The following is a 19,632-nucleotide window of genomic DNA, read 5'->3' as shown; positions in this document are numbered from 1 at the left end:
CACTTTTCATTCAGTTCTAGCACTGAATACCTACTCTGCTCTTGTTTGTGAAATGGTGTTTAATACTCTTTGGAACATTATAGAAATAGTTAATTTTTTACAACAAAGATTTATTAAATCTGGTAACTGCCAACACACACACACATACAATAATGCTACTTATTGATTATAGATGCAATATGCAATCAAAGAGAAGTTCAACTGGGTCCATAGTGATTTACTTAAAAGAAATAGATTCATAGTAAATAGGATAAAATATTCACATTTGCCAATTATGGGTAGGGGTGGTCGGTGTTACATTATTCTTTTTTTTTTCCACATTAACTCAGTCGATAAATCAATATGAAATCAATTTGCTTACATATTCTTCTTTGAAAACTTCAAAAATATGTCTTATAGTTATCTTAGGGATTTTAAGCCATAAGTAGCTATTCAAGAAGGTACTAAGGCTCAAGCTCTTCTGGAGGTGCATATGTTAGAGAGAGTTCATGAACTTACTAATTGGTCCCTCAGTAAAATGCCATTACTTGGATATCTGGATCCATCTTCACAGGTTTATCAGATCTTTCTGGGGCCACAAAATTGCAATGTTAAGTCTGGTTCTGAAGAAGTCTCTTGAATCTGAAGGAAATCCTATTGTATATATTACAACAGGCTTCCGCTAGAAACCGCTCTCATTTATGGGTGAAGAGAAGGTTAAGTGGTGGTTCTCATTCTCTGCTATATAAAGTTGGGTCCATTTGTAGTGGCAAGGAAGAAGTTCTCATGACTCATCACCCTAGTTGCTGTCTATCACCCAGAGCACTGACTGTGGAAAGTTCATAGGAAATTGAAATAAACGAAAACCAAAACCTAAAAGCTTCCATAGTCAAATATTGGGAAATATCAGATTACTGAATATAAACAGTTTTCTTCATCTCATGTAAGAAGGCATATACTGGGGGCCTCCCCGGTGGTGCAGCGCTTGAGCTCTGGGTTGTGAAGCTGCCTGCAGCCTCTGCAGCGCCGGTTCGATCCCCGGCTGCTCCGCGGCCACCAGAGGAGGGTCCCACATGGCATGCAGACCTCTCCTGCTGCCTGCTGCTCCCCTCAGCTGTGTGCTTCGGTCCTTCTGCCTGTTCTGCTCTCTGCTCTGGCTCTGGTGAATTCTCTCACCCTCCCGTGCTTCTGACTGTACCCAATGCTTGTATAAAATAAACAATAAAATAAATCTTAAAAAAAAAGGCATACAAGGGGGGCGGAGCAACATGGCGGCGAGGAGACGCAGCGAGTAAGATCTCCCATTAAAAAAAGTTAATAGGGAGGAAAAGCGACAGGTCCCAGTGAGAACTGGGACACGGAAGATAAACGGACGACTCCAGCAAACTGCCCGAAGAAGAAAGTTGCCATAAAAGAGGACGAGAAGGGAGGGAAGCGCAGAACCCTGCTCCCCTCCCCCGCCCACAGAGGCGGCACTCTCCGACCGGCAGAGACAAGGGAAACAACAAACCAAAACGCCCAACAAGAAAAACGGATGCAGCAAGCGGGACTGTGAGTGGAAAGGAACTATTTCTGCCACCACACCCCGTGAACGGGAGCTGAGGCGAACCCTGCAGGATCCACCGCGGAGGTGAGCTCCACGCGCCATTAAAGAGCGCACCGTCCCCCAGGAGGAGACCAGCACCAGCACACAGCCCCGGCCGCCCGGTAAGCTTGCGCGAAAGCGGCGCTCGGATTGCAGCTGCCCAGGTCCCCGCGCCTGCGACCTAGGCTTGCGGGGAGACAGCGGAGGCCCTCCCTGAGTGAGCAGGAACAAGGTGCCCAGGCAGGGGAGCGGGATTCAAAAGGCGCCATTCCCGCGCCACTGATCTGGGCTACAGCCCACGTCCTGGAACTGAGGGCTTTGGAACTGAGACCCGGGCGGAGGCCCTCCCTGAGTGAGCAGGAACAAGGCGCCCAGGCAGGGGAGCGGGATTCAAAAGGCGTCATTCCCGCGCCACTGATCTGGGCTACAGCCCGCGTCCTGGAACTGAGGGCTTTGGAACTGAGACCCGGGGCACGAAATTAGGGGCGTGGGTTCCCCACGACGGTGGGGCACAAGGCAGACACAGCACCCCAAAGCCGTTGAGGTGTACCCTACCATCCCCGCTCTGCTCCCTGTCCCACGGGGTGGAAAATCAGCTCCCCAAGGGCTCTAGGAGAGATCTCTGGTGCCACCTAGCAACTTGACCCCAGCACAGGCTACTGAAGGAGCTAGTGGCCAGCTGGGGAGTTAGCCCACACCGGGCCCCTTCTGAACAAGTAGTCTGAGCCCACAGGGAGAGCGAGCACCCACAGCCGGGGCAGACCAGGCGCGCAGAAGAGTGTGCCTGAGACCAGAAGCGCAGGGAGTGTGTCCCACATCACCATTTTAGAACAGGGACATTTCTTCAGTAAAGACTACCTGCAGAAGGCTTCCTCAGGACCCAGAGGTGAGCGGGGGAAGTTCGCCCACGCCAGACCCCCTCTGGCCTGCAGTCCAAGCCCAGAGGGGAGCAGGAACCCACCGCCGGGGCAGACCAGGCGCACAGGGGAGTGTGTCCCCACATCGGCATTTTAGAACAGGGACCTTTCTCCAGTAAAGGCTGCTTGAAACTGACAGATGACTCCTGGAAGAACCAGAGGGGAACAGAGAAGCCCACCCAAGATGCCGGCAAGTCCCAACAACACAGTGTCCCAACGCATACGGCAAATTAGAAAACAGACAGTAGGGAGGAGAAGAACCACACGCAACCTAGCAACTCTCCAGAGAAAAAGCACACCACAAAAAGAAAGCCAGCCCCCAGATTGCAACGACAATAACTTGGAAGAATTTCTGAGCCTTCCAGAAAGAGAATTTAAAATTGCCGTGATTAAAAAACTGACAGAAGTCATAAAGGAAAACAATGATAAGGGAAAAATAATCAACGATCAGAAGAATGCAATTGAGTCCCTAGAGAGGGAAAACAATGGTCAGAAGAAAGAAATTGAGTCCCTAAAGAGGGAAGTAAAAGAAATGCAGGAGATCAAAGAATTAATGGAAGAACTAAAGAATTCTGGGAAAAGCAATGAAAGCAGAATAGATGAAATGGAAGAACGAATAAGTAATCTTGAAGACACAGAAATAAAAAGAACCAAAACAGAAAAGGAAAGAGAAGTACGAAGGAAAAAGAACGAAGAAAGACTTCGGGAACTATCTGACTCCATGAGGAAAGGAAATATAAGAGTTATAGGAATACCAGAAGGAGAGGAGAGAGATGTAGGAACAGAGAAAATATTCAAAGAGATAATTGAAGAGAACTTCCCAAATGTGAAGAAGGAGCTGAAAATTGATATACAAGAAGCAAGAAGAACACCAAACTTCCACGACGAAAGGAAAAATACAGCAAGACACATAATAGTAAAGCTCCCAAGAATCCAGGACAAGGAAAAAATAATGAAGCTGGCAAGAGGGAAGAAACAGATAACATTCAAAGGAAAACCAATCAGGCTGACATCAGACTTCTCCGAAGAAACACTACGGGCAAGGAGAGAGTGGAGGGACATAGCCAACAGACTCCAAGAAAACAGATGCCAACCAAGAATACTCTATCCCGCAAAGCTCTCCTTCCTCTTTGAAGAAAGAATATGGACCTTCCCAGACAAACAGAAACTCCGGAATTTCATTGCAACTAAACCCCCACTCCAAAAAATACTACAAGGAGTCCTAAAGCCAGAACCTCAGAGCGACGAATAACAATGAAAGAAGGCCAAAAAAAAAAAAATTATTAAAAGAATAAATAAATAAAATCAAAGGAAAGACAAACACAATGGCAAATACAGATGTTAACATATCAATATTAACTCTAAATGTAAATGGACTAAACTCTTCAATAAAAAGACACAGAGTTGCAGCCTGGATTAAGAAACAAAACCCAACCTTTTGCTGTCTCCAGGAAACACATTTAGCTACAAAAGATAAAAATAGGCTCAAAGTTAAAGGATGGAAAACAATCCTACAAGCAAATGGACCAAAAAAGAAAGCAGGAACAGCTATACTTATATCAGATAAAACAGATTTCAAACTCAAAAAGATAAAAAGAGACCCCAATGGTCACTACATTATGATCAAGGGGACAATACTTCAAGAAGAAATAACACTCATTAACATATACTCACCAAATGAAGGAGCACCAAAATATATCAGACAACTGTTGTCCTCTCTGAAAACAGACATCAGAGAAAACACATACGTAGTGGGAGACTTCAACACACCACTATCAACAATGGATAGATCAACAAGACAAAAAATAAGTAAAGAAACCAAAGCTCTAAATAAAGACCTAGAGCAATTGGGCTTAACAGACATCTATAGAACACTAAACCCCAAAAAAACGGAGTACACATTTTTCTCAAGCGCACACGGATCATTCTCCAGGATCGATCACATACTGGGGCACAAGACAAACATCAACAGATACACCAAGATTGAAATCATATCAACCATCTTTTCTGACCATGAAGGCATCAAACTAGAAATAAACCATAAAAAGAAGGCAAGGAACTTTCCTACCTCATGGAGATTAAAAACCACACTACTGGAAGACCATTGGACTAATGAGGAGATCAAAGAAGAAATTAAAAAATTTTTTGAATTGAACGACAAGGAGGACACCAATATCCTAAATGTATGGGATGCAGCAAAAGCAGTAATAAGAGGAAAATATATAGCAATAGAAGCTCACATCAAGAAACAAGAAAGAACGCAAAGAAACAACCTAATCTCGAAGCTCAAAGATCTAGAAAAAGAACAACAAAAAAACCCCAAAACCAGTAGAAGAAAAGAAATAATAAAAACCAAAGCAGAAATAAATGAAATTGAAACTAAAAAAACAATCCAAAAGATCAATGAAACCAAGAGCTGGTTCTTTGAAAAAATCAATAAAATAGACAAACCCCTAGCCAGGCTCACAAAGGAAAAAAGGGAGAAAGCACAAATAAACAGGATCATCAATGAAAGAGGAGAAATCACAACGGACACAGCAGAAATCAAAAGAATAATCAGTAACTACTATGAACAGTTATATGGAAACAAGTTTAACAATCTAGAGGAGATGGACAAATTCCTACAACTCTACAATCACCCAAAGCTAGATAAAGAAGAAATAGAACACCTAAACAGACCAATTACAATTAGCGAAATTGAAATGGTAATCAAAAACCTCCCCAAAAACAAAAGCCCAGGACCTGATGGATTTACAAATGAATTCTACCAAACATTCAGAGACGAATTAGTGCCTATCCTTCACAAACTCTTCCAAAAAATTGAGAAGGAAGGGACAATACCAAACACGTTCTATGAAGCCAACATTACACTAATACCAAAACCGAACAAGGACAACACAAAAAAGGAAAACTACAGGCCAATCTCCCTAATGAACACTGATGCAAAAATCCTCAATAAAATTTTAGCTATCAGAATCCAACAATGTATCCATAAGATAATTCACCACGACCAAGTAGGATTCATTCCAGGGGCACAAGGATGGTTTAACATCCGAAAATCAATCAACGTTATCCAACACATCAACAAAAAGAAATATAAAAACCATATGATAATATCAATAGATGCTGAGAAAGCTTTTGACAAAGTGCAACACCCATTCATGATAAAAGCCCTTGAAATTCTTGGGATACAAGGAACATACCTCAACATCATAAAGGCCATCTATGACAAGCCAACAGCCAGTATCATTCTCAATGGTGAAAAGCTGAAAGCAATTCCATTAAGATCTGGAACAAGACAAGGATGTCCACTCTCACCATTGCTTTTCAATATAATACTGGAAGTCCTAGCCAGGGCAATAAGACAAGAGAAAGACATCCAAGGAATCCAAATAGGAAAAGAAGAAGTCAAACTATCACTATTTGCAGACGATATGATATTATACATAGAGAAACCCAAAAGCTCCACAGAAAAGCTAATTCAACTCATCAATCAGTTCAGTAAAGTGGCAGGATACAAAACCAACACGCAAAAGTCAGTAGCCTTCCTATACACAAACAATAAATCTGAAGAAGAAGAAATCAAAAAGACCATCCCTTTTGTTATTGAAACAAAAAAAATCAAATATTTGGGAATAAATCTAACAAAAGAGGTAAAGGACCTATACAAAGAAAACTATAAAACACTGTTAAAAGAAATAGAAGAAGACACAAAGAAATGGAGAGACATCCCCTGCTCATGGATTGGAAGAATAAACATTATTAAAATGGCCATCCTTCCAAAAGCAATATACAGATTCAATGCTATTCCAATCAAAATTTCAATGTCATTCTTCAAAGAAATAGAACAATTATTGATGAAATTCATATGGAATCACAAAAAACCCCGAATAGCCAAAGGTCTCCTGAAAAAAAAAGAAGGGAATGGAGGCATCAGACTCCCAGACTTCAAACTATACTACAAAGCCATAATCATCAAAACCGCATGGTATTGGAACAAGAATAGACATACAGACCAATGGAATCGAATAGAAAATCCAGAAATAAACCCACAGGTTTATGGTCAACTAATCTTTGACAAAGGAGCAAAGACTATGCATTGGAGCAAAGAAAGTTTGTTCAATAAATGGTGCTGGGAAAACTGGGTCGCTACATGCAAAAGAATGAAGCTTGACCACCACCTCACACCATACACAAAAATCAACTCAAAATGGATTAAAGAACTAGACATAAGACCTGAAACCATAAAATATATAGAAGGAAATATAGGCGAAACACTACGTGATTTGCACATCAAAGACATCTTTACAGACACATCACCCAAAGCAGTGATAGTGAAGGCAAAGATAAACAGCTGGGACTATATCAAATTAAAGAGCTTTTGCACAGCAAAAGAGACAATAACAAAAACAAAGAGAAACCCCACCAACTGGGAGAACATTTTTGCACCCAACACTAATGATAAAGGACTGATCACAAAAATCTGCAAAGAGCTGATGAGTCTGAACAACAACAAAGAAAATAATCCAGTCAAAAAATGGGCAGAAGAGCTTAAAAGAAACTTCTCTGAAGAGGAAATGCAAATGGCCAACAGGCATATGAAAAAATGTTCAACATCACTTGTCATCAGGGAAATGCAAATCAAAACTACCATGAGATACCATCTTACACCAGTGAGAATGGCACATATTAAAAAAACTAGCAACAACAAATGTTGGCGAGGGTGTGGAGAAAAAGGAACTCTTCTGCACTGTTGGTGGGAGTGCAAACTGGTCCAACCACTGTGGAAAGCTGTGTGGAGATTTCTGGACCTACTAAACATAGAGCTTCCATATGACCCAGCAATTCCACTCCTAGGTATTTACCCAAAGGACACAGAAACATCAATTCCAAAGAACACCTGCATCCCTATGTTTATAGCAGCACTGTTTACAATAGCTAAGCTTTGGAAACAACCCAAATGCCCAAAAATAGATGACTGGATCAAGAAGATGTGGTACATATATACCATGGAATATTACTCAGCATTCAAAAAAGATAAACACATGCAATTTGCTGCAACATGGATGGCGCTGGAAGGGATCATGCTCAGCGAAATAAGCCAAAAAGAAAAAGAAAAATACCGGATGGTCTCACTCATAGCAGGAATCTAGAAAACTTAAATAAGGGACCAGGAAAATGAATAACTATAAGAAAGTGAAAATCAAAATCAACAAAAAACTATGAACCAGAGACACTTTTAGGGGGGCGGGGGCGGGAGGGGAGGGATTGGGGTCAGAATGGGGGGCTGCAATTGTATGGGGAATATAACAATAAAAATTTATTAAAAAAAAAAAAAAAAAGGCATACACTAGGATTCTTGGCCAAGTTTACTTGTACTTTAGAAATGCATTTGATCACAAAATTTTCCCAATAATTTCACTATTTCAGGAAACATGTTCTAACAAGATTTTCTCTGATTTTTAAAATCCTTGGGCAGCCACAGAGAAGTTGATTTTTCTAAAATCAGGCAAGCTCACCTTACCTGCCGGTTCACTGGCTCTCAAAAGCTGGTCTGTTATCTCCAATTCCTGGTTAGCCGTTTCAGGATGCTGAAGTAGAAAAATGTCTCATTTCTCCCCCTCCCCCACCCTTTTCCCTCTATTTTCTAAAAAAAAAGAAAAAGAGTAGAGACAGATTATATAGCACTGACTTTCCCCTGGGTATGTGCTAGAAATATTCAAAGTCACTCCTCAGTGCTTAGTGAACGTCTTTGTAGCACCCCCTCACCTTTCAGATAAACAGTGGGTTCCTTACTCTTTCTGTAAATCAACTCCTATTTTCTCAATGATTCACATGAAAATTTCAGATGAGAAGTCAATATATACCCGTTCCCAGCAAATTAGTCATAAGTTTCACTGATTGCTCCTCTCTTTTCCACATTTCTCTACCAAGTACTTATGATGTATAAACACTAAAAAATGAAAAACCAAAAAATTTCAAGGACTCCTTTAGGAAGCCTTTTTTTAAGCAAAAGAGAGTCCTTTTCAAAATATGATTCCTCAATTAAACAGACCAAAGGCCATAAATAAACCAAACATATAGGGGCTTAATAGATGCTAAAGTTAGTTTTTAAATCCACAGTTGAATAAATGGTGTTGAAATGACAAGGTAGAAATTAAGAAAAAAACTTACAACAACTCACACCTGATACTCAAAATACATTCCAAATGAATCAGTTTTAACACGAAAAATAAAATCATGAAGACTAATTAAAAAAATACAATCATTCCTATGGTCTAGTACTTGAACTGACATAATGTTTGCTGAGCAATACCCTTGTAAGTGACAAGTACAGTATATTATTATAGTAGGGCACCTTGCTGGTCATTCCAACTTACCAAGAAATGTGTCCATACAGACTTGTTCTGGGTTCCCATTGTGACTTACGGGGACATGTTCACAATATCTGGAGCCCTGAATGTCTTATAAATGAAGGAAGAACATGTCTTCAAATTCCTTGCTGTAGGAATCCACTGAGGTGGCTCTTGCCTTGACTTCTGAATGGAACAGTATATCTACAACAAGAAAAGTAATGGCATCTCCATCAAAAATCTGAAGGGATCCTGGGAGAAATTTCTGCTGGCATCTTGTGTCACTACCCCACTGAAAATCCTGTTGATGTTAGGAATACTGGAGAAGCCATTGGAACCATTCCCATTTCTGGTCGCTTCACTCATGGAACCTTCACTGGCCAGATGCAGGCAACCTTCCTGAAACCCTGACGTTCAGCATTACTGATCCCAGGATTGAACACTAACTTTCCATTATTGTGTGTTAACCTGTCTTCCATTATTGTGGGTGGCACAAATGTTCTTCCAGGATTATTCAGAAATCGCTATCCTATGAGAGAATAAGGGGGTCTGGTGAATTAGTGGGGGGGTCTCATGTGGTAGATGCTGGTCTTAGAAATTCAGCTCATATGTGACCCCCTCTCCTGTCAACACACATGGGAACTCATGCCTGATGTCTGCGCCTACTGCTGAGATCCTGAAGAGATGGAAACATAAGAGTAGGTTGCTGCTGAAAAGGCTGAGATCCAGGAGAAATTTCAGGGGCAATGGACTGCTCCAGGTCCCAAATTTATTGCTACTCCACCCAGGTTCACAGACGGTTTTGAAGGTGCAGGTCCTCTATGCCCATCCAGCATTTCCCTTTTGAAGACTGCAGCTCTCTCTGCAACTCCTTTGGCTCAGGTCATGGAATGGAGAGAAGCAAACACTGAGTGACCTTGAGCTGTTCTTCCACACATTCTTAGTGGATAGTGGAAATCAGATTGATAGAAAATAGCTTCTTTAAAAAAATGAGTTCATTTCCCTATGTCCATGACCTTGTATAGTCCCCTCCCATGTTGACTTAAGGCTTTTGGCCATGTGACTTGGTTTGATCATGTAATATCAGCAAATATGACACAAAGCAAGGCTTGGAAAGCATCTGTGCACCGAGGCTTATTCTCTTGGCGCATGGCCACCATGTGCAAAGCTTGACTAGCTCCAGAGGACACAAGGCCCTGATGACAGCCAGCAGCTTACAGACATATGAGTGAGGCCCTCTAAGTCCATACAGCCACAATTGACTCAACTCCCTGAATAATCCCAGACAAGTCAGCAGATAGACACCTACCTGAGCCCTGACCAAAATGATGACAACAGAATGAACAACTAAAATGGTGGCTGATTTAGATCACCAAGCATTTGTTGTGCTGTGATGAAGAAATAGTTAACTGATATAACAGGTCTGGGGTAGCTTGAGATCAGTGGAAACAAGAAGATTTGAACATGAGACATTTGGAATAATTCATGTGTCTTGATGACGCTTCATGAAAGGGCTCAGAGAAAAAGGCAGAGCAGATCAAACAGCATAAAAAGTTAGAAATAAAAAAAATCAAAGTGAGTACAGGAATGAAGTGGAAGAGCAGTCTTGAAGAAAATATTTCTGCCTACAGTTAAAAATATTAGCTCATTTATTTTGAGGACTACAGATATTAATTGCAATATTGTGATACTTCAAAATTTATTGTGAAGTCTTTTTTTTTTTAAAGATTTATTTATTTATGCACACAAGAGCTGGGGTACAGGCCAGAGATGTGGGGGATGAGAGGATTCACCAGAGACAGAGTGGGGAGCAGAACAGGTAGATGTATTGAAATACACTGCTGAGGGGAGCAGTAGGCGACACAGGAGAGGTCTGCTGTGCCATGTGGGTTGCTCCCTGGCCAGCCGGGGATCGAACCCATGCTGTGGATTGCTTCACAATGCGGTGCCTAACTGTGCCACCAGGAAAGCTCTAAATTTGTGAAGACTTAAAGGCACTACGAAGTTAGTCATTTTTTACTTTACATGGAAAAATAAGTTTTTAGAAAAAACAGGAAAGCACTAAACTAAAAATCAATAATAATTTATATTGCTCTAATGATACAATTCATTTCAATGTATTAGCTGTCCACTTCCTAGTACTCCATTCATTTAGCAGTAAGGTTGCTAAAAACAAAGCTTTGAATGGAATGCCTGCATAATTTACCAGTTAAATTTACAGATAGAGATATCAGTGGTATTTATAGTTTGCTAGATGCTGAATGTTAACAATGATTATTGTATTAGTCAAGAAGAAACAGTACCTTAGACATTTAGCACTTAGCATTATGTTTAAGAACATTAGCCTGAGGTAAGGTGTCAATTAAATCCCCTGCTTTATTTTTATCATATTGAAAAAAAAATCATAGTAATACACAATAAATGCAACAACAGAGTCATAAATAACTAAAAGAACTGACAGTAAAAAAAGAAAATCTTAACTGTGGCGGCAATGAATAAAATGGACACAACCCAATGACCCCAGTACATTTATATAGGCTAGGAGAATCAGAATATATATATGTATGTATATACATGGTGTCCATTTATATATCATATGCTAGAGTGACAGTCTCTTGGAAATGAAATTATAAGGTCAAAAAGTAGGTGAATTTCAAGATCTTGTAGCCATTAAGCACTCACAGTTAAAGAAACAATAGCATTGTTGAAATAAGTGTTAAAGATGAAAAAATGATTTGCATTTGGAGATCTGGAAGATGTATGTGATTCTATTTTGTATTAACTAGTCGGACATTAATGTTTGAAATATGAAGATGCGTTTAAAAAAGCCAATAAAATTAGGGAGTAGGGTTTTCTGGTAATAAATCTAGTACTTTGCCTTGTAATAAAACTTGTATAAACAGTTTCCAATTTTCCGGAAATAGAAGAGAATAAAACACGCACAATGTTAATCAGCATGGAATCCTACTCCGACCTTCCCTTTCTTTGAATGTCCAGTTAATTAGCTTCCCGCGCTCGAGCCAGCATCACATTGGGGGTAACTAAGCTCTCTGCACCACGCAAGCAGTCAGCGTTCAAGAAAAGGGCCTGCCCACGCAAGTACTGCACCCCCAGTTGCGGCGGGATCCCCCCCCACTCCAAGGGCCCCAAAGCCAGTCTCGGGGCAGAGTCCTACTTGGAAAGTACTGGGAGGTAAGGGAGCCAAGTCGCGCTCTCCCCCTCCCGGGCTGGGCGGAGCCGGACCCTCGGAAGAACTGGCAGTGGCGGTGGCGCGGGGTGCCCAGGAGCCCAGGAGCGGTGCGCCCAGGAGCGGTGCGCCCAGGAGCGGTGCGCCCAGGAGCGGTGCGCCCAGGAGCGGTGCGCCCAGGAGCGGTGCGCCCAGGAGCGGGGCACGGAGTCAGGGGCGCACTGGGGCTGACAGCGGACGGCCCGGGTTGCGCGCCGGAGACAACGTGGGAGCGCGCCGCCCCGGACCCGCCCAGGCGCCCGGCTCTACCCGGACGTTCCCACAAGTGGCCGAACCAGCTGGACGAGCCTCTCGCGCTGCGGCTCCGAAAGCAGCCGGTGGCCCCGGACTTCCCGCCGCCGCGTCGCGGAGCCCAGTCGGCCGCCTCCCGTCGGGCGGCATGGAGGCGGACGGGGAGCGGGACGAGCTGGCCCCGCTGCGCTCCGCCTTCGCGGCCTGCGACGCGAACCGCTCCGGGCGCCTGGAGCGCGAGGAGTTCAGCGCGCTGTGCGCGGAGCTGCGCGTGCGGCCGGCCGACGCCGAGGCGTTGTTCCAGCAGCTCGACGCCGACCGCGACGGGGCCATCACGTTCCAGGAGTTCGCGCTCGGCTTCCGCGGGACCGTTGGAGGGGGGCGGCTCCGGGGCCGGGGTTCCCCGGAGCCCGCGCCCGCCGCGGCCCAGCGAGGGTCGGACCCCGGGGACAGCGAGGAGGAGGAGAGCGGCGAGGAGGGGCCGGCGGCGCTGCTGTCTTCCTGGGACCCGGCGAGGCCTGGCCGGGCTTGGCAGGATTTCCAGACGCGGCTTGGGGACCAGGCTAAGTTCATCCCCAGGTGCGTGCGTGGGTTGGGGGGGCGGGAGGCGTGAGGATGGAGTTTCCTGCCCACCCGGTGCGCTGACTTTCCCACTCGTAACGCGTGGGGTGTGCGGACCCACTCGGTCCTACTCCGAGTTGCCTGTCTCAGTTCACCAACTCACGTAAACTTGTCCAAGGAGAGCGCCCTTAGCGTTAGGGAAAGGGAATGTTTTCATTGTCAGGGTTTGGGGAGAAAGTGTCACTTGCTCATTACTGTGCCTTGCAAAGGGCACTTTATTACATGGGCCACAGAGAAATCTGCAGCATCTGGAGATTCTTCCGGACACAGGTTTAGGTGTCCCCTAAACCTGTGTGATCTGGTTGCGTCACTCCTACTCAAGGCCTCCGGTTGCACCTGGGCATGGTGAGCCAGGCTGGCGGCCAATTTGGCATCCTCTATAGTAGTTTTGCGTTGGTTGTTCACCTCGGTCTACTAGGAAAACAAGATCGGTCATGTGTACTGCAGGACACAAATAGTCATCGATGCCTACTATGTGCTAGGCAGTCTCAGTTCACTTATTAAAATTTCAGGACAATCCTGCGAAGTAGGTTTTCCATGATAGGTAGAGTAACTTAGACACAGAGATTTATCCCTAAACATTAAGAGACTTGTCCTGTTAACGAAAGAATGGGGATTTGAAACCATTTTTATATAACTGAATGAAATGATACAAATCATATAATAAATTCTCTATTCTTAGCTCAGACAGGAATAGCAATTATATCAAGTTACTAACTTAATTCCCTGCCTATTCAGGACAGAGAGGGAAAGACACTAGGGGGGTTTATTCTTTGAGGTTAATTTGCATCTACCTTTGCCTTGTCCTGGAATGTCCTGAGCAGCAACTTCATTAATGTTCATATGTGAAGTGTTTTTCGCCTTTCTGTTTGGATTTTAGTTGAAATTTTTATGGAGCTGTGGTTCTCATTATTGAGAAGATTTGAAAGGCATTATTTGGGTTGGCAGTTCACAGATATGACATGAGACTGAGAAAAGAAAAGGCCCTGGGAGTAATCAGTGGCCAAGCTGACTGGTTCACAGCTGAGACCTGCAGAGCTGGGTGTCCTCACTTCCTCCTCCGCCCAGCTTCTCCTTCTAGTTTGGAAAGTGAGGTGAACACTGTCTGCAAAGAGTGACTCATTGCAGGGGGGACCCCCCCGGTGGCGCAGCGGGTTAAGCGCCAAGCTGTGAAGCTGCCCACAGCCTCCACAGCGCGGGCTCGATTCCCGGCTGGCTTAAAAAAAAAAAAAAAGAGTGACTCATTGCAAAAAGGAGGGACTGTGTACAGAAAGTGGGTGTGATGCCCATCTTTTCTTTTATTTGCTAATGAGTTAGAATGGAAAGTAGAAACATTTAAACATTGCATCATCTTCCATCTAGAATTTGGTTTAGGTCCAGCTAGTTTAAGAAGTTATCAATTTTAGGATTAAAGAAGGTTAAGTCCATATATTTTATACATAAGCACACATATGGATCTACTGTCCAGTTATCAAGTCTCAGTAGCAAATATTTGACACGTAACCTGTAAATGATTAAAATGATCTTAAGACCAGCATGCAAACCCAGACTTAACATTTTGGTGATATTATTATTACTATTATTTATCATCATCATGATGCCCTTCCAGACTCTTTGGAGGTTGCTAAATTTAATGGACACTGGTGTCACCTGATAGACTTGTATTCAAACCCCACCCCCTTCTGATGTGAGATTAACAAGTACAATATTTGCCATCCTGTACTTGCTCAAGTGGAAAAGAACCAACCTGAGTTGCTTCATCTGATTGTTACCATGGCAGCCCTTAACTGTTTTGGTAAATTGGATTGCTTCTGTTATACTTCCTTATACAGCTGTTGACCTTCCCTTCCTCCCACCCAAATGCAATAAAAATCTTTGGATATTGATAATGTTATTGCCATTATTTCAGGCAAATTAATTCTACAAACATTATTAAGTGTCGCTTTTGTGCCAGAAACTGTCTTAGGGCCTATCCTAGGTCCCTGGGGGCAAAGAGGAGGATGAGGTGTAGTACGTATCTTCAAGAGGTTCATTGTGTGGGTGAAACATTTCTCAAAAAAATCCTCAAAGGACATTTAAAGACAAGAGAGCTATTTACAGGAAACAATATTTTGTGGAATGAGCCAATAGACTGTTGAAAGCAGGAGCTTTCTTTGAAATCTTGCATTTTTAATCTGTAAATAATTAAGTATGTGTTCATTTTACTCTATAATATACTGGGACAAAATAAATGAGTGAACAAAAAATTAACTTTTGAACTCTGAGACCAAATTAGTGGTTGCCTGAAGGGAAGGGGCAGGAGGGTGTCATTTGGGTAAAAGGGTTAAATTGTACGGTGAAGGGTAGAATTGAACTTTTAGGGGTGAACTTAATGCTGCATACAGAGATACTGATTTATAATAATGCATACATGTTTTAATGTAATTTTACTTCAATAAAAATTTTAAACGAGAGAAATAGATTTTTTGAGATCAGATAATAAAGGTACATCTATCTATCTATCTTTTTTTCTTCTAAGGGGAAAATTGTCTCTCTGAAAAATTGTGCCATTTCATCTGGTGTCTTTGTTTCCCATCTATTATTCCATCTTTCCCTGGTGATATCCTGTCCCTTGCCTGTCCCAGAAGATTACATGTTCAGTTTGATAAGAACAGATATCAGATGAGAATGTGTGGTTCCTGTAGAGGCAAAATATGACAGTATGACATAATTTCCACTTCAAAGCTCTTAGGTCAAATAATGAAGCAATTTTTGGTTAGACTTCCCAGTCACCAGTAATTATGATATTAGAGAGAAAATAATACTGCATCGTGAATGGATGAAAACGGTCTCTGGGATATGTGTCAACAGTTTCTTAAGTTGTTTTTTCCTTAGAAAATTGAGGGACTGGGCCTCACCTGGTGGCGCAGCGGTTGAGCGCTGGCCTGCGAGGCTGCCCGCAGCCTCTGCAGCGCCGGTTTGTTCCCCGGCCACCTGCGAGGGTCCCACAAAAAAAAAAAAAAGAAAGAAAATTGAGGGACTCTTTTCCTTAAAGACTGGGGAGGGGGAGTCTCCCACAAAGTCTTGTGACCTGTTAACTTGAACCTAGAGGAATCAGTGGTCTGTGCTGTCAGGATGGGCTGTTTCCACTTCCTAGTAAGCAGGAACCCAGTCAGACAATGCGTGAAACAAGAATGGCAAGATGATATGGCTATGGAAGAGAATTCAGAAAAGAATATTGTTTCAGATAAGAAAAACCCAGAAAGTGGGGATTCACGGTCATGTGAGAGACAGCGAATAGACTTGTCTAACCTACCTGGCCTATTTATTTTCCTAGGGATGTTATGTTATTGTGGTGACCGAGAGATTCATGTTCAGTAGTTACTCAGTAGATGTTTGGTGAATGATTTGAATGACTTATATTCATTCGTCCATATACTGAGAATGCACTTAAATCACATTGTATGAGTTCTCTCCTTGATTCATTTGTGCTTTCTCTCCTGATTTTTTCCAGTTCCTGGTGTGAGCTGGTCAGAGTGTTCAGACATTTGCATGGACAAGAAAATAGGGTGTGTTCTTTGAGGACTTGAAGGGCAGGGGATGGTGGAACTCATCTTTCCTGTAGTCAGAGTTGGAGCTTTTCAATTTTCTTAACTGCATTTGTAATGATTTTTGAGTTTATTTGTGAATTGATTCACTTTGATAGATTAACTTGGAACTTCACATTCTCACAAATAGAAATGTGCCTGCACCACAGTGGATGTGTGAACGGGTATGGCTATCTCCATACTGGCCTGACCTGGGACAGATCCAGGCTGGATGCCAGGAATATAATAGGTATTAATACAATAGCTGACCTGCCAGGCCAGACAGGATTAGGGTGAGATCAGCTCAGATGCTAAATCAACCTTTTGTGATCAGCTGTTTCACATGGTTTGAGACTTTTCTACATGAACAGTGTTGAAGGGGGTCTTTTATTTAATAATTGAGAAGCGAGAAATGTATTTGAGAAGAACCAAAATTACCCACATGTGAAGTATATATGGATTGTCAACACGGTTTTCTCAGCATACCCACATAACTTTAAGGATGATTGCTAATATTGAGAGGAAAAGGTAACAGGTGAACATTAATCACATGTACCTAGGGCATTTTTTAAGAACAAATAGCTGTAAGTAGCAGAAGTAGAGTTTCAGAGTTGGTCAGGGTTTTTTCACATTTCCCTTTCACATTTCCCTTTTAGCCCTTTTTACTTTGTCTTGTTTTAAAATAGTGTGGTCACCTGATAGGCCCAGGTCACTTGCATAATGTGGTGCTTGGCAGGGTTGGGTAGGGAGAGGAGAGGTGGAGGCAGAGAAGATGAGCACAGTGAGGGTGACAGGTGAGTAGGTGGGAAAGACGGGAATCAACAGAGGGAGAGACATTGATCTATTGGTTAGATAGTGCCTCAGTTTCTCCTCTCTTCCCACTCAATGCATTTGTGGCCCTGAGCAGACTTTAGATGGGAGAAGCAAAGCCGCTCTTCTCTGTTTGATCTCAGTTCTTGAGTATCTTCAAAATGTGAGCATCTTGGTGCGATGGACTGTGTTTATAGTGTTTGATAATAAATATATTATTTTCATACACATGGCCAATAATATCCAGTGCTCACTCAAAGAGGTAAAAATCTGTTACAGCTTGAGGCAAGATGGCGCGTTGGACTCATCCTGGAAGAGGTTCAAGTTTGTTTCTGACTGTGTGTGATATTTATCTTTAGCACTGGCTTTGGGACTTCTCAGTGTGCTCGCCATAGGCTTCCTGGAGGTTCCGTTTCTTTGCCTTTTCTGGATTCAGAACTGGGGATTTTTCTCTCTCACACACACATATACATATATCATGAGATATGTGTATGAGAGTATTTAGAGTATATATTCAAGTATGAGATATCTCTATATTATTTTCTCACTGTTGGTAGTCTGATAGGTCTTATTTTTTTTTTTTTCCTTTTATGTCTTGTCTGTCAGAGTTATTTGTGTCATCACCCTGCTGGCAAGAGAAAACTGTCTGCTAAGAAAACCAGAGCTTTACCTTAAACCCTGCGAACCTTGCTCCTGGGTCCTTGATGGCTTAATGTTCATGGGTGCTACTTGCTGATGGTGATTTTTTCTGGTCCTGTGTTTGAATTTCATCTCAGTTTAGTCATTTGTTTTTGTTCTGTTGGCCCCAGAAGAGAGCTGTGCTGACTCTCGTCCTCAGAAGACGGCCATTCGGGCCACGTGGACAATGGCCTGCCCTAACCTTACTGCTTGTTCACCCATTGCTCTCAGGCTTTGGGTTTTCGTTCTACTCTTGGGGTATGTACAAAAGAAAAAGACTTAAAATTAGTGTCATGGGGATGTCTGTGCCTCAGGAACTGTGGACTCCATTCTACTTTGTCTATTCAAGGATTTCCTGTTCAAATTCATGGTCATACTACTCCTTTTACTTTGAGACTGTAACCTCTTTGCCTGATTCTTGATTACAAGAATTGCATACTCTTATTTCATTTGCAAAATGAAACATTATCATCTTGGATGGAGGCTTGTGGATTGATGGAAAAGAGACCCTTTAGATGATGGCAAAGGTTATAATGCCATGGTGATTCAAATATCTGCTTTTTTTCCCTCTTGAAATGGAACATACACTATACCTTCTTGACTCATGTATAACTTGTTAAGCTTAGATAGCACCTGACTTCTGTATGTATTTGCAAGGTAGAAATAGGGAGAGATTATTTATAATGAGTATTCAGTCTGCTTCTATCTGACTATATCTGTCTCATATCACATTGTAAAATGGAAAGTAAATGCTATTTCCCAGAAGGAAGTTGTAATGGTAGAATTTATATTTGAAGCATATTTCCTTAGAATTAGTTACTTTAAAAAACAATTTGATTGTTTCATTATGTATTTGAGGCCTTCCAAATTATGATTTCTTTGGTCAGAGTAATTATAAAAAACAGAAAAAATGGATTTTAACCCTCAAGGCCTCAGTCTACATGCCCTATAATCCTATGATACAGATACAGTTGCTCAAATACGTTTCTTAAATTCTATATCTAATTCATATTAGATATTGCTGTACCTGCCATTGTCTTGGACATTAGTGAGACTCTGTAGACCTGACCTACAAGGAGCTTATTGTTTTCCCTTTTGAAATAACTTGGAGTTTCTGATACCTGAAAGACCTGGAATGCAGTATAATGAGTGGAAAGATGCCTTCTGGCACAAGCCTGGGACAATGGATATTTAACATCAAGAATGTTGAGGCCAAAGACCCTCAGGGGTCTTTACAGGTATGCTTGGGAGTCTTAGAAGACTAAACATTTTCATTTTCATTTTGATGAAATTATAGAACAAATGTATTTGAGCACATTTGGAATCACCTGGGTGACTTGTAAATTACAGACTTTGCTACACAATTTTAAACCCACCTCTGTGTTTCTGGGCAGCAACCACAGCACTGCAGTCATTGTCTCGGGCTGAGAAGGAAGCAGAGGGTGGGCTCAGTGTATGATGTGGTCATGTGGCTTGAAAGTGACTGACCACAGAGCGTGTTGGATTGTCTGTGGTCTCAACAAAGAAGTGATGGGGAGTTCTGATCGTGTAAATGTGCGACTGCCAGGATCATCCTGACCTGGACTATGGTGATTTCAATGCCATGGAACTGTGTTCCATGACAGTTTAGATGAATGTCACTAAG

At 42.4% G+C, this 19,632-nt stretch overlaps 1 protein-coding gene across 1 annotated transcript in view; it reads left to right on the top strand.

Annotated features, from left to right (window-relative positions):
- Positions 1-12,460: 12,460 nt before the first annotated feature.
- The window catches only part of RASEF (RAS and EF-hand domain containing), a gene marked incomplete at both ends in the record, with an annotated part of 54,423 nt that continues 47,251 nt past the window's right edge, over positions 12,461-19,632 (top strand). The window contains one exon of the mRNA XM_084238290.1: positions 12,461-12,891. Within this exon, the coding sequence (XP_084094416.1) occupies positions 12,461-12,891 (431 nt within the window). The remainder of the gene's footprint in view (positions 12,892-19,632) is intronic.

Source organism: Talpa europaea (genome assembly GCF_964194135.1).
Source record: "Talpa europaea genome assembly, chromosome: 7".
NCBI classification, from domain to species: domain Eukaryota; kingdom Metazoa; phylum Chordata; class Mammalia; order Eulipotyphla; family Talpidae; genus Talpa; species Talpa europaea.
Note: the sequence above shows the minus strand (reverse complement) of the source record. Positions and strands in the feature narration are given on the sequence as shown.